Genomic DNA, 27404 nt, shown 5'->3' with positions numbered 1-27404 from the left:
TGGTGAGACAATCAGCCTAAAATGTGGTCATGATACAGTTTGTTCAGTGGGACAAAAAGAAAAGTGCACTTTGAAGTAAAGTGAAGCCAGTTACAAGCGTTTGATTGATTACAGTTTACTGCTGTTTTTCTTGATTCAGCTGGCGCTTGCCATTTGGCGTGTTATTATTCACTGATTTCCAGAAATGTTAATGTAATGCACAGCCTGTTCCTGCTCTCCGTCTAAGTTTAGTTGCTCTGTAACTGACGTTCTGTAATTATCTATCGCTTTCCGACCCTTACTCTACATGCAACGTGGAGGTGATTTTACGCTTCGGATGAGCTTGCCTCCTCCTCCTCCTACTCCTCCTCCGCCTCCTCCTCCTCCTCCTACATTACCTGCACACCTAGAGATTCCACGTTGCCTTTTTGAATTTTATTGAGATGATGTTTCGCTAATTTGAGCATGAAATGGCCCAGAACCTATAAATAGCATCAAGCTCATTTCTATCAGACTCAAGGCACCCGCAGCCGATCCTGCTTCCTCTTCTCCCTGCCTCCCACTGGATATTTGCAGAGCATTAATACTCCTCAGAGCCTCAGTCTTCTTCACTTCTTTGTTTCCATGGCACCATGTTGGTCACAGCGAAATATGGCAGCTTGGATTTATTTCACGGATAACTGTGATGCAAATGTGCTTAAGAAGACCATTGTCAGAACTGTATTTCTCTTTCATTTACTTTCATAGAATTCCAGTGCCCACCTGGTCACGCTTGTCCGTATGGTAGTGCTAAGCCAGCCATGTGTAGCCCAGGCACTTTTCAGTCTTTGCCCGGCCAGTCCACCTGTAACAGCTGCCCCCCAGGTAACGCATATATATGCATAAGTCATAACTTGAACACAAACAACTCATGTTTATGATAAAATAACACATACCACCATGCCCAGGTTTTTACTGTATGGAGGGTACATCTGTTCCATCTCCGTGTCCAGTGGGGCATGTCAGTCCATCAGCTGGCAGGAAGTCCCAGAGTGACTGCTCCCCCTGCCCCCCCGGGTCCTTTTGTAACAGCAGTGCTCTGACAGAGCCGTCTGGACCCTGCAGCCCAGGTCTGACAACCTAAAATCACATTGGGAGTTTATGTCAAAGAACTGAGAAATTGGAGTGTATTTTCATTTTTATGTCTCTGTTGTATTAGGCCTTAGTTTACCCCCAAGCACACAGTTCACTTATATATATATATATATATATACACATTGTCAATATTTCAGCATTCTCACTGCAAATTCTGTCCACTTTGTCTACCATAGGACATTTTTGTCTCCTGGGGTCCACAGAGCCTTATCCTGTGTCCCAGCCTTATGGAGATGTTTGTCCCATGGGGCATGTCTGTCCTCGGGGTAGTGGGTCACCTAAACCCTGTCCTGTTGGCACTTTCCTCCCTGAGCCTGGAGCTTTCTCTTACTCCCAGTGCCGTCCTTGTCCCCCTGGTCAATACTGCGCCGATCGCGGAGCCTCACAGCCCTCAGGTGGGAGGGGGGGGGTTACACAAGTCAGACTTGCTTCACAGTTGTGTAACTCACAAGACCAAATGTTATGAGTGAGATAATCATTCCATGCTCACAATCGTTTTCTTCCCCCGTGTTAGGTCTGTGTTTAGAAGGTTACTTCTGTCCTGGAGGTGCAGATAGTCCCACGCCTCGCTCAAACTCATCTTTGTTCGGCTGCCTTCTTGAAGTATTGGAGGTTTATGCCATGAAGACAGACCCCGCCTACCAGATCCACAATCTGCCCCTCTTCAATAACTCAGGTAAAATATGAGTTTCTTAAGTTTGTAATGACACAATAAATGCTTCCTTTAAAAGACTATTTAATCGGAGTCGAGCTTTACATATCGTGATGAATGTCCAGTGAAGTGTTTTCACATTGACCTTATGCCAAGTACAATTAATCATTGCTTCACAGTGTTACACTGCATTGATTCCTTGTAACACCGCTAAACCAGCACGTGGAAAAGGAATGCGAGCTGCTCTTTGGCTTCTCTTAGCTTAGCAATTTTTCATGCCTTATCTGCCATGTTCTGTTATAGGGGAAGACTCTGGCTGGATCAAAGTGGTAACGGCGCCACAGGCAGATTCAGATCGTGCCGTGACTCACTCGACGACATGTCTCAAGTGTCCACATTATGTATGTTCCACCTACAGAGGAGATATATGTCCTAGAGGTGGGTGAACTCTGACAGTGAACTCGCAGCACATGCAATGCTTCGTTCATCCCCTCAGGCGCACACGTTATCTTCCTCGCGCATGACATTGTACATGGTGGTCCCACTTACTCTCACCGCTCTGACATATGACTGATTGCATCTGATGGGTGCAGCGTGTGCCGTATTACTGCTCCAATCTGAGTTTCATTTGAACACTTTTCAGAAAAACACTGACTGAAAGGTTGAGTCTGGACCAGATGGTCTGAGGAATGAATGATTTTGCCAAATACACTTTGTATGAAATTATCTTCATGGTAACTCACTGAAGACAGCACAAGATACCGATCATCACGTAGAGACTTCCACCACTGGATGAGCCTCCTTCTGAAAGCTTCAAATTTGCTGATCTGGAGATGTGAAAGCCCTCCCCCCTTGATACAGAGTTTTAGAAAGGTTGGGTAGCTTCAAAACTCAAGTTGAGATAAGTTTATGAAAATTAATGCTTTCCCTAAAACATTTAAGAACATCTCCTGGGTTAGTAAAATGTAAATAGAACAAGTAGAAGTTCGGAGTGTGAAAATCCTCTATCCCTGGAGAGAGTTCATGCATAGGAAGCGTAATCCACTTGATTGGGCTTTTTTTTCTTGCTGAAGTTAAATAGTTTGACTTTTTATTGCTATTTTTCAGGTTTCTATTGTCCTTTGGGCTCAGCTTACCCTCAGTCCTGTGAGGCTGGTTCCTATTGTAATCAGACTGGCCTAGATGCCCCGTCAGGGCCCTGTGCGGCAGGATATTACTGCCCCCGAGGCTCTTCAGACCCCTATATCAACCCTTGTCCCACAGGACACTACTGCCCAGTTGGAACCCCACTTCCTCTGCCCTGCCCTCCTGGAACCTTAAAAGGTGAAATATGAGTTTCGTAATATGGCTGGGGTTGCTAGATTAATTAAATGTATTGTTTATCATCTTTGTGAACATTGTCATTACATTAAAAACTCTGTGCTACATGATTTCTCTTCCTTTGAAAGGCAAACAATTGAAGACAAGTCTGTAATCCCTGGCCCTTTCTGGCTCACAAATTAATGATGAATGAATAATCAGACACAATACCAAACTGAGAAATACGCCTAATCCTCCTTGCTTCACACATTGTCAGTTTTCCCTGCTAATGTCCTTACGTGAACTGGTGTCTATCTTTGCAGTTCAGTGATGTGGGAAAATATGAAAACTTCCATTGAAGCATTTTCCCCCTCGAGCGCCTATGAATAATTGCAGTCACAAAGTGGTTTAATCGTGTAATTGTATTCTTGTCTCGCGGCGGACAACTAGAATCCTATTAAAATGTGCTGTATAACTCCTTTGTATGGTTATGAATTAGAAACTGATGAGGGACTACGGGTGTACTTTGTATTCAAATAACATTGTTAGCGTTTTTAATGCTTTAATTATGTCAATTTACAAAGTGATCTGGTGATTCTGTTCCAAGTCAACAAATACTGTGTACATTGTTTTTTATCAGTTTATGAATTCACTTTCAGTCAGTGTGTAAATCATGTGTTGTCTGCTAGGTACTCTTGGTGGATCCACAGTTGAGGCTTGCCAGCTGTGTCCTGCAGGTCACTACTGTCTCCAGAGAGGGACAGCAAGGCCAAGTGGCCCTTGTGCAGAAGGCTACTTCTGTCCTGAGGGACAGAGCTCTGAAAGACCACAACAACATGCCTGCTCAGTGGGACATTACTGCGAGAAGGTTAGCCATCTAGTATAAGTCTTCAAGCTATTGTCAGTCATCACTGCTGAATATTGTATGTGATGCCTTTACATAAGTCTTCTTCCTCAGCTGTAGTTGTTATTCTGTTATGTGCAAGTGCACTGCGATGCACTAAAGACAGTTGATGTTTTCTTCCTGTGTGGATGAGGACTGTCCTCGCGTGCACCTTCACTGCTATTGTTTTTTCACTGTGCGCTCCACATCTGATGGAATGCATTAAGGGCACTTTCTGATCATATCTTGTGCCTGCATTGGAGATAAGCAATTTAGAGATAAGATAGCAATACAAATAATGAAACTGAAATACATTGTTCTAGTAATACTGATGACACATGATACTGTCCAGATATAAAGTCTAATAAAACCAATTTAATGGTTGTTCCAGGGAAGTGTCAGGCCGACAGCCTGTCCTCCTGGCAGCTACCAGTTCAGACAAGGGCAAGGCAGCTGTGAGACATGCCCTGCTGGTTTCTACTGTCAAGATCAAGGTACAGCTTGTGTTTCTAACGAATGACAAATGCGTTTATTACTAGGGACACAAACATAATCAACCCTTAAATCATGGAAGTTCTCTAAGGAATGAAAATAAATGTTTCTTTTTGAATAATGTATCTATACGCCAGGAATGGCCCATCCAGTTCCCTGTGACAGAGGTTTTTATTGCACCAGTGGATCGTCAAATCAACACCCCTGTCCATCAGGGACCTATGGAAACACGTCAGGTCTGATTGAGGAATGGCAGTGCTCGCTGTGTGACCCGGGAATGTACTGTAAAGGAACAGGTACAATGCATCAGTTCCTCTGATGGCTATTATACACTTTTTACGTGCAAGAAATCTATCTTGCACACAATAGCCATTTAATTGGAAAGGGCAGATGTAAATCGTTGGTCTATTATTAAGATGATAAAAAACTTTTCTTTCAAGGGAGGACTTTCCCTAATGGGCCATGTGCTGCAGGGTTTGTTTGCATTGGGGGAGCCTCTGAACCTTCACCATTAGACAATGTGACTGGATTCCAGTGCCCCCCTGGGTTCTTTTGCTCGGTGGGGACCTCTGCACCACAACCATGCCCTAAAGGAACATTCAGGTGCACATCCTCTTGTATCTCTCATTTCTTTTATTTGCACAAACTATAGTATTTGTAATACAGAACCGCGTCAGTTGTGCAGTATTATGTTATGGTGACTAAACCTCATCTCTTTGCCGCTAGTAGTAAAACTTGATTTACCGCGGACATACAAGCAAAGAATGATGTGTTCACTTAATACTTTAATTACTATAAAACATATCTTGACAGTGACCAAATCGGGCTTGTGGATGATTCTCAGTGTCGAAGCTGTAGCCCTGGCTTTTACTGTTCAGAGTCTGGCCTCTCCGCAGTCTCCGGACCTTGCATGCCAGGTAATAAATAATACTTTCATTATGTTTGGTGATGCACTGTCTGTCTCGACATGGAAGAGTAGCTCTGCAAAGGTTGAATTAAAATGTTTCCACCAGGTTTCTACTGTCTGGAAGGAGCCCAATCTGCAACTCCAATGTCAACAGCATCTGGAGGTATTTGTCCAGTGGGCCACTACTGTGCAGAGGGCAGCAGTGTACCCTCACCCTGCCCAGCTGGTTCTTATCAGAATCAGGCTGGAGGAAAAGGCAAAGATGACTGCAAACCATGTCCGCTTGGTAAACAAGACATAAATCTACAAAACTGCTAATTCTTTGTAGTGTGCAAAACTCCTTAGCCATCTCAAGTTGTCTTCACCATTTGAATATCTCTACCAGGCTGGTTCCAGGATTTGCCAGGCCAGAAAGAATGTAATCCCTGTCCCCCGGGGTTCCACTGCCAGTCGTTGAGTTCCAGCACCAGGGGAGTGTCAAGCCCTCAGCCCTGTCCAGCTGGATACATCTGTCCCAGAGAGAGTCCAGACAGTCAGCCTCTCCCATGCCCCAAAGGCAGCTACAACCCCAACCAGGGGCTCACGGCCACGAGTGAGAATAATTATTCGCTCGAGAACTTCAGTCACCTTCAGTTACTGGTCAGCCTGGTGTGACCGTGCTCAGTTCCCTACTGAATATGATTCTGGGATTTGGATTTCATCATGAGGCGCATTTCAACTCAAACACACACACAAAAAAAATACCTGTGCATGCAATTGGATAGTCCTACAACCAGTCACAACCATTTTTTGCAAACAATTTCAACTCCACACAACTCACAACATTTATGATCGCTGTTAATCATCTGTCCATGACCACATAATGTTGTGTGTCATGGCAAAATGGGAGAGAATGAACCCAAGCGCAGGACTCAGATGTTCAGGCTCAACAGAAGTTTTAATAACAAAAGATCTGAGCAAAAAGTCTAATACACAAATAATACGATTCCGGTGGCTAGCTGGAGGACTGGCAACTGGAAGAACTGGCAGAGAATGGTAGAGTGGAGAGTCCTTAAGCATGGTTCAACATAACGAGAGATGTGAAACAGGTGGGAAGGCAGCCCAGCCCCAGCGTAGCAATCAGCAGCTCATTCCACACACCTGAGGTGAGAAAAGCAGACATGAAAGTAAATCAAAAGAGGGCAACAAGTCACCTCCTAACACATAAAGCCGAGCCAAATGATGTCATTGACTCAGATCTGTTCCCAACAAAAAAATATTCCACTTTTTGCCACAGAATATTTGCGGACGGAGTGGTTGGTCTGACTTCAAGGCTAATGGAAGTGTCTTTATCAAATCTGAGATTTAATCAGAATTAGAATCAGAATCAACTTTATTGGCCAGATATGTGTGCACGTACAAAGAATGCGACTCCGGTCACTTTGCTCAGTGGTACAAGAAAATAAAAACAACACTTAAATAAGCATAAAATAAGAACGTATGAAAAAATAGATAAAGTGTACAACATAAATAAGACTTTCAGAATAAAAATGGTATATGCATCTATACATCTGTATATAGCAGTGAATTTGAACAGTAATATGTACGTGTAGTGAGAGTTATTTGGGAATGGTCACGTGCTCCTTGACAGCCCAGGTGAAGAAACAGTTTTTGTGCCGGGTGGTTTAATAATGTAAAAATAGTGGAAAAATCCAACTTGGGTTAATCACTTTAAATTTAGATTTTTTTTTCTTCTCTTTTCTAATTCATCAAATTTGCTTCAGACCTTGACACGTCTAGTAAAGTGTAAAGATCTCAGAGACCTGTTGATTGATCTTGGCACGAAGCTTGTTTTACTGTGAGGTCCGAAGTCAAAGGTGTCAATCTCTGTGTTTGCAGGTCAGTGCCTTGCGTGTCCAGCGGGTCAGTTCTGTAGCTCCGAAGGTTTGGTTGAGCCTTCAGGTTCTTGTGCAGCTGGGTTTCTTTGTCTCATGGGCGCCAAGGTGCCAAATCCAACAGACAACGCAACTGGATCACTTTGTCCACCTGGGATTTTCTGCCATCAAGGCCTTGTAGCAGGTAGATGGAATTAATATGTACGTAAAATCTTTGAATGGTGAAATTAAATAAAATAGTGATATTTTTGGTTGCCTGACTGTCACCTATTACATAAAAAAACACCAAAACCACTGATAAAATGTTCTGTCAGTAAAGCTAAAGCCAGTGCTCATTCATCTATGCCATAGGGCTCCTTTGTTCTGAAAAAGCTATTTAAAATGCATCAACAGCCATACTGTTGCACTGAGTGATATGCTCAGTCATTGGCACGGCCGAAGGCGCTGCACTTTTACACACTGCCCTTATGCCGCAAATTAGTTGTAAAGTATTATGGGATAGGTTAAATATGCCCTGTCTTTTCTGCCTAGTGGTTTGACAGATTACATGTTCTTTTAACCTCTTGTGTTTTAGGTGATTGCTGGGCAGGGTTTTATTGTGACTGGGGCTCCAGTAAAGCAGATCAGGCTCTGTGCCCAGCTGGTTTCTTTTGCCCCAGTAGAACAGCAGCTCCATTTGCTTGTCCTGCAGGAACATTCAGCTCTGAAACAGGCAACACACATCAAGACAACTGCACCACCTGTACCCCTGGATACTACTGTCAAGGTGGGAGACATGGACCCTTTTTGACTTTTAGACTAGATTAACAGCAGTATTGAGAGGAATTCAAAATATGGGATATAAATAATTTTTAGTAGTTACACACAACTGTTTGGCGTATGTTTGTTTTATTTTGGTGAGGGGCACAGGTCCGGCCCCAGACATGTCTAAAGGAGACAAATCCCCGACTAGCTAGCTACCAGCACACCTTATCTTTTCATGAAACTCACACACATTCTCTTTTGGTTGTTCAAAATCATTCAGGCGTGCACACAGTTTTACTAATCGAAGCAGAGCTGATCATTTTGAGATGAAGTACTCGCAGCTTATTGATGTTACAGCTCTCATCATCTTTATTTTACAGTCTCATTAGATATCGTCTGAATTGATTTTTTTTTTATTTCATTTTTGGTGTGGCTCAGTTGAAGGTACCGTCCAGCCTGTGCTGTGTCCTGTTGGATACTACTGTCCTGCAGGTCTGATTTTAGGATTAGAGTTCCCTTGTCCACCTGGCACTGTGCAGAGTCAGCTTGGAGCCTCCAGTCCTGATGCCTGTCTGCCCTGCCCTGCTGGTATGGAAAAAACAAAAAACAGACTGTGCTTTATTTTGCTTCAAACCCCAAGTAAATCTAAAAAATAACACATGTGTTCAGACCAGATCAGTCAAGAGTTTGTTTATGTTAGTGGCATTATTCTGTCGGTGTGTTCTGCAGGAACGTTCTGCACTCAGTCTGGTCTGTCGCAGCCCACTGGACTTTGTGAAGCAGGATACTACTGTCCTGCTGGATCAACAAGCCCGAACTCTACTGAGTATCAGGTGCTGCTCTCGTTCTCTGTTTATTCTAAAGATATTTGCACAAGGTAAATATTCTTAATGATAATAATGATATTGGGGACCCCTTATCTAATTTCAAAGTCGTCATGGATTGACGCCTCATGAATAATCTCTCAAAGCCCCATTAGGTATAATGTAAATGCTTAGATAAGATACCACAAAGGAGCATTTCCAGGATATTTTCTATGTAAATTTATGGTGCTTTGACCATGAACCAATTTCCCCAGAAGCTAGCTGAATACAGATATGTGCATTTTTGTATTCTGAGCCATCATAAGTACAAATGCAATGAATGTTGTTACAGTATTATTTTATTTTCATGTTTTTAGGGAAATTCTACTTTAAGTCATCTTTGTCCATCTGGCCACTACTGCCCCTCCGGCACTGGCTATCCGCTCCCCTGCCCTGTGGGCTCTCTTTCCATCTCTGGAGGACTGAAGGGGCCTGACGAATGTCGGCCGTGCCCCCCTGGATCGTTCTGTGACAGTCCTGCACTAATAGACCTCTCAGATGCTCTCCCATGTCAGGCTGGGTAAACATCTCGACTCAGGCCCTTCAATTTGTCCGGTTTCAAATCTCCTCATCATCTTAAATTACCTGAGCGGCAGATTAGAAATGGGAAGATCCGAAAACAGATTTGGCAAAAGAATTAAAGTGCAATTCAAATATCGATCAGTTATTTAAGAATTTTTATTTTCTCCCTGTTCTTCTCTAGACTTGTGGTAATCTCTTATAAATAATAAGCAGAACTTCTAGCAGGATAATAACTGTAATGGTATCTGCATAAACATTAAAAAAAGATATGGTGCTTTTCAGACCATTTAATTTATAAGAACCTCCAATCTGTCTGTCTAATTCAATCAAATTAATACTGATGCAACTTAAGTCAATGTAAATAGGAGTGTTGTCTCTACCTTAATGAAAGCAGATCCAATAAATATGTCCTGAGCCGACACCTGTTTTTGACATTTCCTCTGAAATGCTGTCACCTCACAGACAGATTCAACCTTGCTAATGGCAGCAGCAAATACAAAGTTTGTTTTCCCTGTTTACGCCTACAGGTATGTGTGCTTGGGTGGCAGCTCCAGTCCCACTCCATCTGACGATTCCCATGGCTATCTCTGCCCCGCTGGCCACAGCTGTCCTCTTGGCTCAGCAAGTGAGGTGCCCTGTGAACCTGGCACTTACAGCCCTGCCCCTGGAGCAGCTAAGTGCATGATATGCCCCAAAGGAACCATGTGTTCCTCCTCAGCCACTCAAGAGCCCTCTACCTGCCCAGCAGGTGCAAAAAAACAAAACAAAACCACAGCAATTTGCTTCTCATTTATGATGCACCAGCAATAATGTCCAAGTTTTTCTTTTGCATTAAAATGTCATCATTGCTTTCTTCTTAGGACATTTTTGTCCTGTGGGAACAGCCCTGCCTCAGCCCTGCCCTTTAGGGACTTTCAGCAACCAGACCGGCGCTCACGCTGTCTCTGTCTGCACACCTTGTCCTTCTGGAGTGTACTGTGACTCATACGGAGCCTTAATGCCACAAGGTGACCAGACTCTCAGCTGTGTGGTGACATTATTGAAGCCTTCAAGCAAAAGCACACACCCTTATACTTACATTTTCTTTTCCTCTCTAGGCCAATGTTTGGAGGGTTATTTCTGCCAAAGTGGAGCTGTGGAGCCAACACCTCAGGGCTCCGAAATCTTCCCCAAGAATGGCCCTTGTCCTGTGGGCCACTACTGTCCAAGAGGGTGCCTCTCTCCAGTCCCATGTCCTCTTGGCAGTATTCGCAACACCACTGGTACTGTTACAACGTGATGTGTGCTCAATTGAATAATTCCATATAAGCATCAGTGTATACAGAAACTGTTACTGTTGTCGCCCTGTTATAGGAGGCGTATCCATGGAGAGCTGCTCAGCCTGTCCTGCAGGTCACTACTGCTCCACTGAGGGTCTGGCCGGCCCCAGTGGCCCCTGTGCTGCTGGCTTCTACTGCCCCTTTGATTTCTCTTCAACCACTCCATATGCATTTCTCTGTCCCAGGGTAATGTTATTCACACAACCCTAAATTGTTTTCTTTCTCCCACTGAATTGCCTTCATGTGTCTTCCTATATCCACTGTTCATATTGTTTTTCAAACATGTCCCTGATAAAAGCGGCACGCTGTTTTATTCCCAAATTCAATGCCATCTCGCAGATGAGCCTTTATCATTTCCATTCTGTCCCAGGGCCACTATTGTCCGGAAGGATCTGCCCTGGCCTTGCCTTGTCCCACGGGAGAATATCAACCAAACCCAGGTTCAGATAACTGCATCCCCTGCCGACCTGGATACTACTGTGAGGAGGCCGTAGTAGGAGAGCCATGGCCCTGCCCGCCACACTCATTCTGCCCTGCAGGTATGCTAAAAAATGAAGCACTGTGAAACATCCATAAGAGATTGACACCAACAGGAAAATAATCAAATCTTAGACTTGTTTTATGCAAGCTGAAGGCTTTCGTTATTGCCTTTGTGATATAATAAATGACATTTCTGCCTGTTTGCCTCTTTTTAGGCACAATGGTACCTCAGCCGTGCCCTAATGGGACGTACACCCACTCACACCAGGGAGGACTACAGGAAGAGAAAGAGTGTTTACCCTGCCCCCCGGGGAAGTTCTGCAGGTACACTCGATACATCATGGACCTGCTGCACGTGTCTCACGCCCACGTATACCCGGCACTGACACACAGTTAGACCCAAGGGTGCCTTGCATGCAGATGCATGCTTAAAGGAAAACGCTTATCTCTGCTTTGATCATACTCATAATTAGCAGAATGCAGGAGTGCAGCACGTTCAAGGGTTACGGGGCACTGAATGCTCAAATTAACACCTAGAGATGCATGTTCATAATGGTCGTAAAGTATGGGAGGTGAAACATGGTTACCATTCTATTTATCCAATGAAGCATGCACTTAGTGTCTTTGAAATATTAATGGGCATATGTACAGTGTGTTTCTGTGTGTATGCACTGGGTGTGTTAACCAACTCTGTACATATTTTTCTGCAGAGCTGGTAGAATCCAGGGTGTTTGTGCTGCAGGGTACATTTGCGTTTCTGGGAGTGCAGATTTTACCCCTCAGGGACCTCTGTCCAATTTGACCTGGTGCCAGTGGGGTGTGCAATGTGCAGGGCCATGTCCTCCAGGTACAAATAATTGATTTTACAAAACAACAAAGTGAAAGTATAAATGCTACATGTAAAAAAAAAAAAAAAAACATGTTAAAGTTCCCTCTTGCAATTAAGCCTTTGAGGATAAATCATGATAGAATGCATTCTTTATTCTAGGTTTCTATTGTCCTGAAGGCACAGAACAGGCTCAGTTATGTCCTGCAAATACCATTAGAAGAACCCCAGGAGGTGCCAGCCTACAGGACTGCTTACCCTGTCCGCCTCAGTATTGGTGTAAACCTGGTACTATATTTGTGTTTAAATATATTAAATGATAAGTGTGGATTTGGTTTTGAGAAATTATATAAAAAAATGCGAAGTTTCATTCCTCAGTCTGAAAACTAATCAGGAGGCAGGATGGGCACAGTATAGTTTGGGGCCTGGCAGCTGTGCTCAGTTGCTACTGTAATTGTTTCTTGCATGTTTAAAATTAGTATTACTGGCAAGATTGATGGCTTTGGGGCTACAGTAAAAACAACAGTGTGAAAATTATAAAGAAGAAGCAGAGCCTTCCCTTGAGCAGTGTGAGCAAGCCAATGTAAATAAACAGGCCAGTAAAACATTGCATAGACCTGATGAGCCTTAAAAGTGATTAATAAATTGTTGAAATAAATTCCAATCACACAGAAACATATCTCCTTGCTGATTTCTGTTTTCCAGGGGATCCAGTGATTCATCTGTGTCCTGCTGGTCACTATTGTGATGGTCTGCCTGGCAGTGACTTCGACGGAGGGACGGGGCCCAGGCAGTGTCCTCTATACACTTATCGTGCTTCCCCTGGAGCAGACAGCAAGGGTGACTGCCTGCCGTGCCCCCCCGGTTCACACTGTAACACCACAGGTCCGACACATTGCATCTCACTCAGACCACTGACTAGAAAGATGAACTCTGATACAAATGCAGGCCGCTTATTCATGGCGGTTAGAGGTGACCTTTTCATCGTTTCTGTTGCTCATTTCTTTTTTGTCATGTCTTCTGCCGTCTGTGTACTGCAATGAAATGTAACAATACCCCATAACATAGCACACGTCCCTCTGGTGGGTTTAAATTTACATTTGCAAGGACGGTTCAAAAGCAAATTGCTTCTCTGGGTTGAATTAATTTTAAGTATATGTGCACAGCAGTAGTGTGAGCCAGTGTCGGAGATAAAAGTGAAGGAAGTACAATGTGAGGGAATTAAGTGAATTTGGGACTTGTCACTTGAGGCCAAAGTAATGATTGAGTGTTGGATTTTTCTAATCTCCCTCACAAAAGTATTACAGCCACATTGTTGCTTTACTTAATGAATAATAACCTATAAGATGGTTTCCCCTCTCAGAAAAAAAGTGTTCTTAAATAGGGAAAAGTAAAGTAGTACACTTATGTCGCAGTCATTTTGATTAGCTCAGTGGTTCTGCTGAATATGTGCAGTGACACTGCAGCAAATTTACTTCTGCTCTGGTCACAGTTTGTGAAGTGATTCAAAAAGTCTTTCATTACTGTTTTTTGCTCTCCCAGGGCGTACAGACTACTCCAACAGCCCCTGCCCACCTGGCTTCTGGTGTAGTGGGTCTGGACCCCCTGTATTCTGTCCAGCAGGCACCAAGAGGCAACTTCCAGGTGCGGCTGCACCCAGTCAATGTGAACCCTGCACAGGGGGCACCTTCTGCCCAGACCCTCGAGTTACAGGAAAGCCTAATGTGGAAGGGATCCCATGCAGGGCCTCTTATCAGTGCCCCGTTGGTAGGTCTATTAGCACAAGTTATAATAAGAGCACATATCAGCTTTTGTATGCGATGATATTTTTTTATAAAAACCTTAATCCCCAAAAATCAGCAATGAGGTTTTAGTCAAATGAGTTTTTGCACATAATCCAGGTGCAATTTCAGAGAAGCTGTGCAGGGCTGGCTCATACTGTGGACCTGAAACTGCTGAGCCTCAAGTCTGTCCAGAGGGTTATCTTTGTCCAGAGGGATCCCATTCTTACAACAACCCCAAACAACTGTGAGTTCACGAAAGGTCTAATAACCTAAAATCTGGCATGGAAACAATTGTGTGCCGTGAGATTGATACGAAAATGAGGGGCTTTGAGGCTGAGACGATGAAAGCTTAATGGGTTTTGACTCATTCTGCTGGGTGTGCATTAAAGCTTTATAAATAACTCTGTTTCCATGCTCCGCAGGTGTCTGTTTCCCTACTACTGCCCAGCCAATAGCTCTGCATTGAAGTCCTGCGAAGGGGGTTCCATGCCTGTCAACGCCAGCGGGCTGAGAGGATCGAAGAACAGCTGCTGCAGCGTGTGTGAGGGGGGCACCTATCGTCCAAACCTCTCCCCTGTTCTGAAATGCATTTCATGTCCATCAGGATACTACTGCCCACCAGGTGTTCCACATCTACAAAATATAAGTTATTTACAATCTCATTTCTTGACATAACTCCAAATAACTTTTCATTTCAATGCCACAGGTACAGAAGCCTACAAGAGTAACCCTTGCCCCCTCGGCTATGTCTGTCCCATGGGATCCACCCAACCGATACCCTGCCCATCTGGCACCTTCGGCAACCACACCTATGCTGGACAAATGGCCGACTGTCACCCATGTCCAGCTGACACCTACAACCACTTGCCTGCCCAGAAGGCTTGCTTCCCATGTGGCAGCTCCTCCTCCTCACCGGCCGGTTAAATAACAGCATATACTTATATTTTTAGTATTACACAGTTTAAAAAAAAAAAAGCTTGTTTATCTGTACAGGAATGTCTGGTGATCACATTGTGTTTCCTCAGGTTCTTCTTCTTGCACTTGCATCGGTAAGAACCGTGCGTTCCAGTATTCGGATGGTTCATGTTTGTGCAGAACTGGCTTTATCTTCTACAATGAACTTGATTTCAAAAGCTCTACCTCTGACAGTGAGCTGGACTGCCAGCCTGAGGTCAGTAAAATCAGTCCCCCATCTTTTTGTATGTTCTTCAAACTATATTAAATATATATAAGTTCACCAAGTGCAAGTAACTGGTGTTTATTTTTCTCTTAAACATATCGACAACTTTTCTCAACTTGTAATAAACTTGACATGATTGCTTCCACATTGTTTTTGTTTATGTGAGATGGATATCAGCGCAGGACCGTGAGATGTGGGAAATCCAATGTAATGTCTGTTAGTTAAGGCTTGGATGATGTAACGGCCGGCAACATCCCTGCGTTTCAAGTTCATGTAGATGTCAGTGTCTGTTTGCGTCTTTCAGGTGAACAGACGGTGTGCCCCAGGAGAGGTCCGCTTGGCAGCATCCAGAGAGTGCGTGTCACCATCCCTTCACTCCTGTGATATCACCTGTGGACCGCACGGAGGGAGTCTGGATGTGGAGATGGGCATGTGAGTCTTGACATGAGCGTATTAAGTCAGTTAATGATACCAAAGGCACTTTGTTAATAAGACTTCATGTTAATAAAATATGATTTCTAGTAGCTACTTAGCCTGATATACAGTCTCTCTGCCTCTTGGTCTTTCTCTGATCTCGAAACCCCAGCTGCAACTGTGAGCGATACATATCTGCCGAGGAGATTTGTAATACTTCCTGCCTCTCCAGACTGCCTCAACTTTCTGCCCAGCTCATGCCAGATGGACACCTGCTGCTCAGCCTCAAAGAAAAAGACAGCATGATCTGGGCCAGGGTGAGGGGGAAAGCTGTCAAGGCCACTGACGAGCTGATGATGATTAACCTTGAAAGCACATCGGTTTATCCAAATGAGTTCATTTCTTGTCAGACGTATTAATCAGTTACCCTTAAACCTGTGAATGAGTTACCATTAAAATGCTAAATACAAATACAACATTAGTATTACACCGATGCAGCCAGGGGACTCATCAGACTGTAGCGTCTAGCTACATCGATTAGCTAGCGGAAAGCTTGGCACAGCATTTATCAGGGCCTCAGCTGGTCTCAGCACGACTACATAGCAAAAGTGTTGCGGCTGCAGATCATTGGTAAAGGAAAAACATAAATAATTAAGACCTACATGAAAGTGTGTAGTAACTCAGCAAGATAGCTACATGGTCTTATCTTTTTCCATTATGAATATGTGAGTGGGTTTAGCCCAGTTTATAGATATGTGGAAGCAAATTACTTTTTTTTTTTTATCATTTTCAGACAACCGTGGAACATAATAAAACAACCACGGTATTTTTCTGTAGTGCAGGATTTATCTAAATCCAGCCATGGTGTTTACCATTATGTTTGGTCATGGAAGACATGATTTATAATAACTGAATACAGTTATTTAAAACAGACATTCGTGCACATGGTATACTAAAGATTCATTAGTCACAAGAAATATGATAATCTACAATCACAGCGTATATACTGTTGCCTCTGTGTGTCATTTCTCTTTACTTCCAGACCATGATGAATGTTTTAGGGCCGGATATCCATGCAAACCACATTGGGAAAATACATTTGGTCCAGTTTGACCCTGAAGGAGTGTTTGGCTGGATTCCAACTAACAAAGACCTTGTCAGCCAGTTTCTGTCAGGTGACCAGACTTCTCTTATTGATTTATCTTTCTAATGTTTCTGTTTTCTTTATCCAGTATATTGTTTTACAAGATGTACAACATGGGCTTAGGAATTGTTAAACATTTTATGTCTATTCAGAACCGATCGAAGTCCTCAACACGAGACACAGAACTAGAAGAGACACAGAGGAAGAAAATGATGGACACCTTGCTGTCTTTCCACGCATCCCCAACCCCATAGCCTGTCTTTCGTCTGGTGACATGCTCATTTTTCATCTCGCTATCAACCACACCGGTACCACTGATTTTGTTTTCTTTCACAAAGGTCTTATCATAAAGGTGCATTTTTTAAAAGAAAAAAAAAACACTCTCATTTTGATCTTTAATCCTTAAGACCGGCATCTCAGCCACTTTCCACTGTATCAAAAAGACCATCTGTTCAACAGTAACCCCAGCTGGGACTTTGGTGCCTTCCGACATTTGCAAATACTCATGAAACAGACAAACTTCAACTCTTCACGGTAGTCCATAGTCCACACGATATTTCTTATCTTGAATTTAAAATTGTAGTCATCCCCTTCTTCTGGTCTCACGTTGTTTCCTTCTCCTGTCCCTAGGTTTGCCCATGTCTTTACAGAAACAGGAAAATATGTCTTTGTGGATAACGCTGTCCCACAGTGGAGCATGGTAGTGGTGGTCAGCGAACAGGGGACACAGTGTGATCCCAGGGCTGCTGTATTTCAACCTATGACCCCGGCACAGCTGGTCAGATATGGGATTGTGAAGCAACACAGACTCAATCTTCTACCTGACTGGGGAATGATTGCTGGTAGGTGTTTTTCTTGTTTTCGTCTCCTTTTTACATGATTGACTTTTTCCATTTAAACTAACATTACATACCTACATCGCAAACATTAATTATTTAAAATGTCCTTTGCAGTGTATTTCTTGATGACACTGATGAAAGCTTTTATGCCACGGTCTAGGGGTTCGAGGACGTAACATAAACATGAGCTGAAACATGACGATCTATTAGTTCCATGCAATAAATTGACCTTTGATGTGTGCCTGCGGAGTCCTGACCTTTCTGCATTTTCTTTTCCTGTTTCCTGCACCTTGGTAGCAAATGAAGTCATGCCGCAAATACTATTTTTTCTGATTTCACGCTGACTGTGTGCAGGGATCCTGAGTCTCCTGTTGCTTGCGGTTATAGTCCTGACCACCACAGTTCTAGTACTGCGACCCGGCAAAGCAAAGCTTGTCTCCCAGTGGAGGACAAAGCCGAAGTGGCGCAGCCTTGGGGAGCCCTTCTGTCCAGTGGAGTGTGTTTGCAGCAAAGAAAGGTACATTGCTGTGACAGGAGAACTGACTTTGTATTGTATGTGCCAAGACATTGATGGTGAATGTCCAAGTAGGAAAATACCATCTTGAACAGTAAAGAAGCAGAAAGGAGGTATGCAACCGTATATATACATATATACATAAAACATTTAAACATGTAACACAAAAATGTTGTGGTTTGGTAACTCAGCATAGCTGTCCCAAGCCAAGGTGGCCATCTTGGTAGCAGAGGTGTAGGAGAAGGAGCGGAAGCAGAGGAACCTGCTATTTCTAAGGGAGGTAAGCACAAGGTAACACATTGTGCTGGTGCACATTGTGTTTTTGGCCAGATGGACTCTGTCTCTTCCATGTCCTGCTCCAGGGCTCCAAAGTTTGTTGTAGTGGGGTGTTTACTGAACTTGCATACACAAAATGTGAACCTGGGATTGTAGGACGACCCAGAACAATGACAAAATGATAATTTTACAAATCAACAAAAGGAAGGGAGGAGACGATGTTAAGTCGTGGCAGAGTCTTTAAAGTTCCTACATCTGACATACAGTGCAGCCTTAATTATTTTCTCATATCACTGAAGCGATGTCTGGATGTAATCCTCTGGATAACAGTGTAGTGTTGCAGTCGGCTATTCACTGAACTGATCTGTAGTTTGACTTTAATTACATACAATCACTCATCACAAGACCAACACAGTTTACAGTTGATGGACATTTATGACATCTTAACGTGCAGTTATCCAGCCACTTGAGCTGCAACCAAACACTGAAAATATTTCCAGAAAATTATTATCATTATAAAAAAAGAAAAGCCGGGATCTCTTTCCCATCTGACTGATTTTCAAGCATTACACTTTTTAGTCTCTGCTAGTGTTTGAAGGTGGAGTTGACTTTAATGTTTCTCTGTTATTTCTTATTGCATTATTCATGCAGCGTGGTAAGGCTTTTAAATATCCATTGGCCTCATCATTAGGACCCTTCACGCATGACCGGCTCCCAGCTAACAGCCTATTCCCCATTTGATGGATGATAAAGAAAATAATGGCTAATATCAGACTCTAATGACTTGTGCTGTTATCACTAAAGGAAGCCGGGCATACTCTACTGAATTACAACACAGCCAAGCTGAGGAGGAAGCTTTTGATTTCTAGGTTCAGCCATGCATTGTGATAGCTCCTCCTTAAATCTTAAGGACGGTGTGATAACAATAACTTAGCCAATATTAATATTTACTGCTCTCATCTAGGAAGTGTGTTGGGGTGCTGCGATTTGGAGGAGTTTAATGTGAAGACTCTTTATGACAAACTGGAGGACCAGAACCTCCACATAGCCTCACAGCTGGCCCGGCACCGCAAAGACATGCAGGAGTTTTATAGAAACATCTGTCAACAGACTGAATCCCTCAAGGTCGGTTACTTTTTGGTTGCCAGGATGTGGAAAATCCTAATGCAACTTTTAACTTGTACTGTCATTAAAGAAGTATGCAGTGCAGATACCACTTTTCCATAACATTTCCCAAACCTTTCAATTGAGAAGTTGTCTCATTAGTACCTAATCTGTAATGCATGTGAGGGTATTAGCCATTAGCAAATCCATTAACTGTAGCTTATTAATACTTTAAACGCTACCTTTAACAGCACTTTAAAACTTTATATTTTCTTTCAGAATGTCTTTGAGAGTATGGATGATAAGAAACTGATCCTTCTTAAAGAGATGCTAGTCCACAACGTAATGAAGGATAAGCCACCTCACAGCAGTGAGGGAGAGAGAGATACACAAGGTGATATGAAAATGACTGTGTTATACGTTCGACGATCAATTGACAGAATGTCTTCTATTAAAAAATAAATAAATAATCATCACTAGTCAATTCTTATAGAATCATAAAAGAACGTATTGATTGATTAAGGGAAGAGTTTGGTCATTTTCAAACATATGCATTTTTACTTTCTTGCCAAGACCTTGATTGCTTAAGTTTGACACCACTCTACAGCCAATTTTGGCATAACAAATAAAATTTAGATTTTTTCCCCCCCATGTAATTTGTGGATTAACTGAACTATAATTATAACATGTTTTAAGTATTGGTAGGTGGACAGACGAAGCCAGACTCCATTCAGCATTCAGCTTTTTTATGGCTTTTTTATATTAATTTTTTTATTTTGCTAAACTAAGCCAAGCTGAGTTATCCAGCTGAAGCCAAAAAAGCTCAGTATGTCTCCTTCTGTTAGATTTAAGCCCATTATCATGTTTTATTTCTGTAATGTGCTCATTAATTGTTTTATTTTTAAATCTGTTATAGTGCTTTGAGAGTAAAATTATGTCACATTCCTGTTCTCTTCTTTTTTTTTGTGTGTGTGTGGGATTGAACATTCCCGTCACTCTAGCTGAGGCCTTTGTATCATTACTGGGAGCTGTTCTCAGGTCAGTGGAGGCTCTCTTATGCAGGCTGACAGGAGAGTCTTGGCAGAGCCAGTATTCGCCTGGGCCCCTCTATTGTCATTCTGGTCCTCATGATGTCAGTGATCCGCAGGCTGGATACATGCAACCCAGTGACACCGACGTGTGCTATACTCAGGTACTGCAGTGAGGTTGTTTCCATTTCTGTTGCTCGTTTTGACATTGCAGTGAATCATTTCGTCTTTCAAATTGTCTGCAGTTTTCATCAGTGAATATGACCAAAGGAGGATCTCTTCCCCTTTACCCAGGTTAAGGACACATCTGTTCAGTGGTTTGTTGCATTTACCGTAACATCAACACGTTTATAGTAATATGTACTTTCTCTGTTCATTAGTTCATGCACGGAGCACAGCGCCTTGTCTAAGTGATCACGACCTGTCCAAGCTGGTCTCTGTATCTCCACTGTTCAAGACTCTGCAGGAGATCCAGCACTCTCTTCAGAACCTTGCCAAAGATGAGTCAAATCAGCATCCGCACAATGGTACAGAAAGAATACAGAAAGTATCAGTTCAAACCTGATAAAGAGAAACTAAATGCTCACATTAAAGCCTAAAAACCCTTCTTTTGTTTTGTTTTAGCAGCCACGCAGCATTCAGGCCAGGCAAACCCCGCTGGGCAACTCATCCCTGCTCCTCTGGACAACCTCTCACCACAGCACTCAGCCATTTTCCTATTTGGCTGTCAGATGATGGAGTTGCTTTCAAACTGCCCCATGTTCCCCAGTGTGCTTCTGCTACTGGCCAAGTCAATCCCTTCGTCTAATGAGAGTCTGCTGGCGCATTGCTCTGGGGACTTTTATTTCGATGCGACCAATCAAATCCTTTATCTGACAGAGGCAACACTCCAGCACGTGGGTCATTTCACCGCTATCATCCTGCAGTCCATGGCCTACATAGCATCAGGTGATCAGAGCAACACTAATAGAAGTCCTCAAAGGCAATTTGGCGTGGAGGATAATAGTGGTGGGATCCATCTTTGAAAGCAGATTTTATAATCTCCTTGGTGATATGTATATATTTTCTATCCAGGATCCAAAGCCCAAAGCTTTATGCAAGCTCTCCACGAAGCCATTTCGGCTCTAAGCCTTCAACTGTTCAACTTTTCTTTCAAATGGAGCAAAGCAGAGGTGTGTAAGTGCTATTCAGACCCCTCTTATCATTCCCATACAGCACTGAGTGGAGGCAGATAACATTGTGCGCCTTCTTTTATCAGTCACATTCTGATGTATCAGAGGGACGGCATAGCACATTAGTAAAGGAATTTCTCAACATTAGAGTTCCCACTGAAGCTCGCTTCACCGAACACCTATTGGCCAGCAGGTTGGTGAGATTGTGAAAACCTGCAAAATAGCATGAGCAAAATAATGCAATTACACTGCATAACGTTTCTCCCCTTCTTCCAATTTAGGCTCAAGAGATATAAATATTTCAAGCTGGAGCAGCTTATCACCAACATCAAACAGAGTTCAGCTCAGGACTCAGAGACAGGTATTTAATTCTAGTGCGGGTAAAGTAAAGTTGAAGAATATGAAGAAGTTGTTGCTTATAGTTATTTATTCCTACATAACTTGTTTATGATACCTCCTATACAGTCTTTATGAAAGCCTATTCCCTTGTAATGTAATGACTGTCATTGGCATTGAAACTTATTACAGCTCACTATATAAGCTTCCATTATTAATTGGCCGCGTATCATGCATCCCCTAGTATCATGTACTGTTGGTATTCTGCATTCACACTTTATCCAGATGCATACATTGATTTGTCTGTTTCACTCTGCTGCTCTCTTCTCCTCTGTCCCCCTCCCTCTTTTTTCCAGCCTCAAGCAGACGGGTGCCCCCATGTGAGCTCTGTTCTGCTCAACGCTTTTTCCTGTTTATGTAAAGCCTCCTGAGACGATATGCATGGTTATTGATCCTATACAGTATAAACAGAAACTAACAGATATTAATAGCTGGCAAACTGGTTAATGAGGGTATTGATATTCATAGTAAACATGAATCCATAACCTAATGCAGGGCCTCTGAACTTTGATCAGTCAATCATTTTTAATTCATTTTAATCCCTTTTAGTTATCCCCTTTAAACCACTGCTGTGTGATTGCGGAGCCTCGTTGGCATCGACTAGTCAGCCGAGTTTCCATTACTCTATAATAATTAATGAACACCTACAAACTAATGAACAAGTGATTTCAGACTAAAGCCATTGATACGTCTCTTCCTTCCATAAGATAGAAACATCATTAAACTAGTGGTGGAGAGAAAGTCAATTTTTATCACCTAAAGATTCTTTGTTCCAGAAGAATGGGCCAATATCCCAGTGCACAGAGTTCATGACTTTAATGACCGCACGCCAATGAAAGCGTTGAAGCTATTCTGAGAGGTGGTTGTTCTCCCACTAGACATATTACCAAGTTCCTTTAGCTGCTGTCCTTTTCTTCCTTAATATGCTTAATATTTTACGGATGTTTTCAATTTTGAAGAATTAAAAAGGATCTTCATTTGTGCAGGGTTACCACCAAAAGGGACACCAGTGCAGGTATCACCGTTACAAATCTAAAACACTAATAATCTCATCTGTGTACTCCAAGCACCAGATGTTGCTTCACCGTTTCCTCCTGTTCCAGATGTCATGTATAGAGGAAGAAATTGACTGCATGAATGAGTCTTTCTTGCAGCTGAGCATGCAGCTACAGAAGAGAGCTCAAATAGAGAGAGAGGACAGTGCTGGAAACCATTCTGCGGTAATTAGCAGGAATATCACACACAGCATATATAATTATGTGATGTGAAAAATTAATGTGTGTGGTAATTTAAGTGTGTTGCAAAGGGCTTGAAAAATTACCTCTTTGTGTTTTATTTGATGCAAATTTGCGAGAGGTGAAATATTTGCTTGGAACATTCCCTCTGCTCATTATATAGAATTTCATACACATAAATAGCGTTTATACATCTTCATCTTTCGCTTTTAAAGACTTCAAAGAAAAATGAGTGAATCAAGTATGCACGGATATTATCTCCGCCCCTACTTGCTTCCTAAGAGTGCATGAATTCATTTAGATCTTTTAGCACGCATCATCTACAATATTTAGTCTGTGACGTTTTCTTTTGCAGGGGGCAACACCAGCGAGTGTGCCAAGCCTGAGTCGTAATGGAACAATCCTGCTGGAGCTGAAGAGACGCTATGTATCACAGCGCCTCAATGAGCTCCAAATCACATTAGGCAAGATCAGGCAGTGCCAGCAGCGCGACATCAAGTCAAAAGATGGAACAAGAGGCCGCGCACAAGTCGACAGGAGCGCTGCTCAGCGGGGGGATCATGAGCATTATCCAGGTGTAGATGGCCACAGTCCTGCCTGTGACCGGTGGCAGGACAGTATTTCATCTGGCCAGAGTCACAGCCAACAACCCGTAGAGAGCAGAGGTCTTGGTAGCTATAAATTAGAGAGTCATATTCCTGACCAGCAGAGGAGGAACAGCGTCCAGGGCAATATCCTTGACATATTGCAGGACTGCCAGATCCCAGAGGGACAAGATCATCTGCATCTCGGTGTGTTTGGAAAACAGGAGCTAAACAGTCAGCTCACAATAGAAAATACAACTGGACAAACTGATATTGACGACTTGTGAGTGTCTGCTGATCAGAAAGTGGATCTGAATGTCGATAAATGCTAATTCTTATACGGGCACTTCTGCCTTTTTGCGCTCTTTCATGTTCGGCCTTTATTATCCATTATTATATGCGCGACCCGGCTGACCTGTGCCTTAACGTTCACCAGCTTTAAAACAATTCGGCTGTGTCCTTTTCAATTATCTGTGCTAACAGACAGAAATAATTTCTGGCAGCAAGCAGTGGCCTGACACAATCTGTCATCTTGTCCAAATAGTTTCTTAGTCAGGAGATAATACTGGCTTCAGCGAAGGGCTCTGTTCATTACCATATTCTAATCAGACAATAAAGTTCAGCCGACTGAGCACGAGGTTGGTGTTTCTGTGCTGCTTTCTGATTATAACAGCGCCTGCCTTGTGTAGAGGTGACAACCCATGTGTTTTTTGTGAATATTTAATATTAAAATACATTCATTATCTCCCCCTTTTATCTGTCTCACACACATGGACTGCCTTTACTCTCTGACCTCTTTTCATTGTAGCGAGATTTTTCTGTGACTAACAGACTAACCCAAGTGAACCTAACATTCGGTGAACAACCTGAAAGCCAGTTGGATCTGCTCCTGAAGAGAAGCCTATGTTGCATGACTGCTGCCTTCTTCTAGCTCAGTGGTTTATCTGACACATAGAGTTCTGGGTCTTATAATAGAAAGTCAGTATTCCTACAGGGCCCTGTGTGCCAAATCAGAAGGTCAGATGGAACAAGTCTTCACTTACTATCAGCGTTAGCTCAGAGCTCTGTGCCAAGTACCCCTGGCAGAATTTGGCTCTGCCCAGTGGCTGTATATGGGTTTGTGTGTGTGTGTAGGGTGTGGTCCAGTGGCTCCAGTTGATTATTTGCCTCATCAGTTAGATTAGCTGATATGCCAGTGATGTGGCATGTGTGTCCAGCTCACAGCGGAGTGTGGCATCGCATAACTCCGCGCAGAGCCACACTGGAGTCATGTGGGTGGAAATCTTTGTGAAGTTCGGTAGTAAAACATTATGCTTGCTCTAGTTGCTTTGATCAACACAGGCGTTATTTTTAGGAACACTTGGCTTTGTGTGGTTTTTGTGTGTGTCTGTGTGTGTGTGTGTCAAGTGCTGCTGCAACTGTGAAATTTCCCAGTTTAGGATGAATAAAGCATCTATCGGAAATAAAGCATCTATCTAGACTATCTAAGCTTTTTCTTGTTTGATCGTCGCACAGTAAAATACAAAATAAATAGTCAAATGCATTAAAACCATGCAGACTTGCAATATATTTATTTGTGTGACATTTTAATCATTTATAATTAAAATATTTCATATTGCATCTGCATGACAGAGTACAGCCATAACATTATTGTGCAGGTCTCTCTTGTGCCTCCAAAATGGTTGTGACTCATCAGAGAATGGAAATGGGTCTTCTGAGTGGTGCCTGACAACAGACTGTTGTTAGGGGGGCCCATGAATACTTTTTACAGTTTGGGATCTAGTGAATTTTGGAGGCCAGGTCAAGGCCTTGTGCTGGTTTTTATGTTTTTGAGTTGTTCCTAATCTGTTTTGTGTGTGTGTGTGTGTGTGTGTGTGTGTGTGTGTGTGTGTGTGTGTGTGTGTGTGTGTGTGTGTGTGTCAGGCTGCATCCTGCTGGCTGCTGCCATCAAGAAGTGTCATTGCTATGCGACGGGCGTATCTAGTCTGGTCTAGGTGGGTGCTACATGTCTGAGTAACATCCGCACAAATACCAGGACCTTAAGTTTCCCAGCATTACATACACATTATAACGTCCCAAGTTATTTGCTTCTCCTGCCCGATTGGTATATGGAGATACACTAAATGATGGAAAGTAAAGTCCGGCTTATGTTTTCCACATCACAGCATTAAGAGGTTTTCATAGGAAGCATCACATGAGGTTTACATCTCAATTTCCAACATGTTTGATCCATGGCTGTCCGCTGTAATCATGTTATAATCTTGAAATCCTTCCAAATCCCTAGAAATCGGTTCTGCTCGAGCATATCCTCAAGTAGACATGCGCACACACACACACACACACACACACACACACACACACACACACACACACACACACACACACACATCAATGCTACATACATGAGCAAACGCATACACGCTCTAACCAACTCATTTCTGCACTTAAATGACTCACTTCATGTTGTGCACCTCTTTTGTGCTGTGTACTTCACCTGCATGCATCCTGTCATGAAATTCCTCAGACCTCTTTAAAATACTTTGCTTTTAATACACACTGAAATCCAGTAAAGAAAAACAAAACAAAAAAAAAAAACAGAGCAGGGCTTTTGGCTTCCTGTTGTCTTCCTGAGTCTGCAGGCTGTCGCTAAGCGGGCCTCCTGTAGTCACCATGGTACTGCATTACTGTTGCTATGGTTTCCTTATCTCCAGGATGTGGTTCAGCCGAGTCTGCCATATTTAGTCTGCTCCTCAACGTGACAGCTTACTGCTGATGCTGACAGCAACACAACTGTGCACTCAGCTGCTGCTTTGCTCTTCTTTTTTGTGTTACAATCTCCACCAGCAACTCTTAAGCACCACTGCAAAAAAACAAACAAACAAAACCTGTTGATTCACTCTTCAAGCGCTTGTCAACATTTTATGGCTCAAAGATGGCGTGGCCTAAATGTGCACTCATTCTCATGTTACCAGATATGTATAACAAAAGAAACTGAAGACAGAAATGTCCTGTTTTTATCTTCTTTCCCGGCTCCTTTGGATTAATCCTCTTATTATTCAAGAAACAGAGGCTGCAAGATTAAATACTGTCTCGTCCCAGTGAGATTATCATAGCTCACAGGTTCATCTTGGAGCATTTTTCTTTGTTCTTCAACATGTTTGACAGATAACTACATCAAACATTACAACCAATCTGAGAGCATGTGACATGTAACCCAAAACACAGAAACATAATCTCTTGTGGTTAGATGTATAATTATGTTAAAACTGACATAATTGACTGTAGCTGTCAAATGTAGAAGAAAAAATACAAACAAACAAAAAAAAATGTTTTCTTTCTGCAGCAAAAAGATTCAAGTTGAATATTTCTGCATATATTAGTGATATCTAAATGACTTTGTGTTACAAAAAATAGTAGTTTCACTGCGCTTTTCATGCATAACAGAATAAATATAGATTAAAGCTGGGAATGGATTTCCCATAAGAAAGCACACTGCGCGCTCATCAATCCGTTGATGGAAGTTTGCTGATATCCATACTGGCTGGCATGCAGGTCTATAGATCAGAGACAGACGGACGAATCTACCCTTGGATTGACATCATCACATGTTTTACTTTTTATCGTAGAGTTAAATCACTGCAGGCTCATCAGCCCCTTCAGTCCTCTGTGGTGCAGGTTTTGTTGGTACAATGGGTCATAACTGAATTAGTTAAAATATTTCCTCTTTCCCGCTCCTATTAAGCAGTGATCTTCCACTAAG

At 42.7% G+C, this 27404-nt stretch overlaps 2 protein-coding genes across 2 annotated transcripts; both read left to right on the top strand.

The window, feature by feature from the left end:
- The first annotated feature begins 5267 nt into the window (after positions 1–5267).
- On the top strand, positions 5268–12236 carry LOC125013850 (neurogenic locus notch homolog protein 4-like). Its single transcript, XM_047594756.1, has 13 exons — positions 5268–5356; positions 5453–5632; positions 5732–5938; positions 8403–8552; positions 8694–8797; positions 9145–9347; positions 9877–10097; positions 10210–10356; positions 10447–10611; positions 10703–10854; positions 11039–11207; positions 11364–11472; positions 11859–12236. Exons 1-13 carry the CDS (start codon positions 5350–5352, stop codon positions 12007–12009), a joined length of 1965 nt encoding a protein of 654 aa, XP_047450712.1. The 5' UTR covers positions 5268–5349; the 3' UTR covers positions 12010–12236.
- A 2472-nt stretch (positions 12237–14708) lies between these two features.
- LOC125013066 lies at positions 14709–25509 on the top strand. The gene is made up of 22 exons (XM_047593358.1): positions 14709–14929; positions 15243–15370; positions 15525–15669; positions 16395–16527; positions 16649–16804; positions 16904–17030; positions 17127–17338; positions 17690–17852; positions 18041–18129; positions 19090–19250; positions 19509–19623; positions 20231–20421; positions 20503–20551; positions 20638–20784; positions 20882–21205; positions 21332–21429; positions 21516–21622; positions 21711–21790; positions 22122–22145; positions 22812–22840; positions 22929–23045; positions 23416–25509. The coding sequence occupies exons 2-22, from the start codon at positions 15363–15365 to the stop codon at positions 23929–23931; spliced, it is 2991 nt and encodes a 996-aa protein (XP_047449314.1). The 5' UTR covers positions 14709–14929; positions 15243–15362; the 3' UTR covers positions 23932–25509.
- Positions 25510–27404: the final 1895 nt, after the last annotated feature.

This window comes from Mugil cephalus, chromosome 9 (assembly GCF_022458985.1).
Source record: "Mugil cephalus isolate CIBA_MC_2020 chromosome 9, CIBA_Mcephalus_1.1, whole genome shotgun sequence".
NCBI classification, from domain to species: domain Eukaryota; kingdom Metazoa; phylum Chordata; class Actinopteri; order Mugiliformes; family Mugilidae; genus Mugil; species Mugil cephalus.
This window is presented reverse-complemented; position numbering and strand designations above follow the sequence as displayed.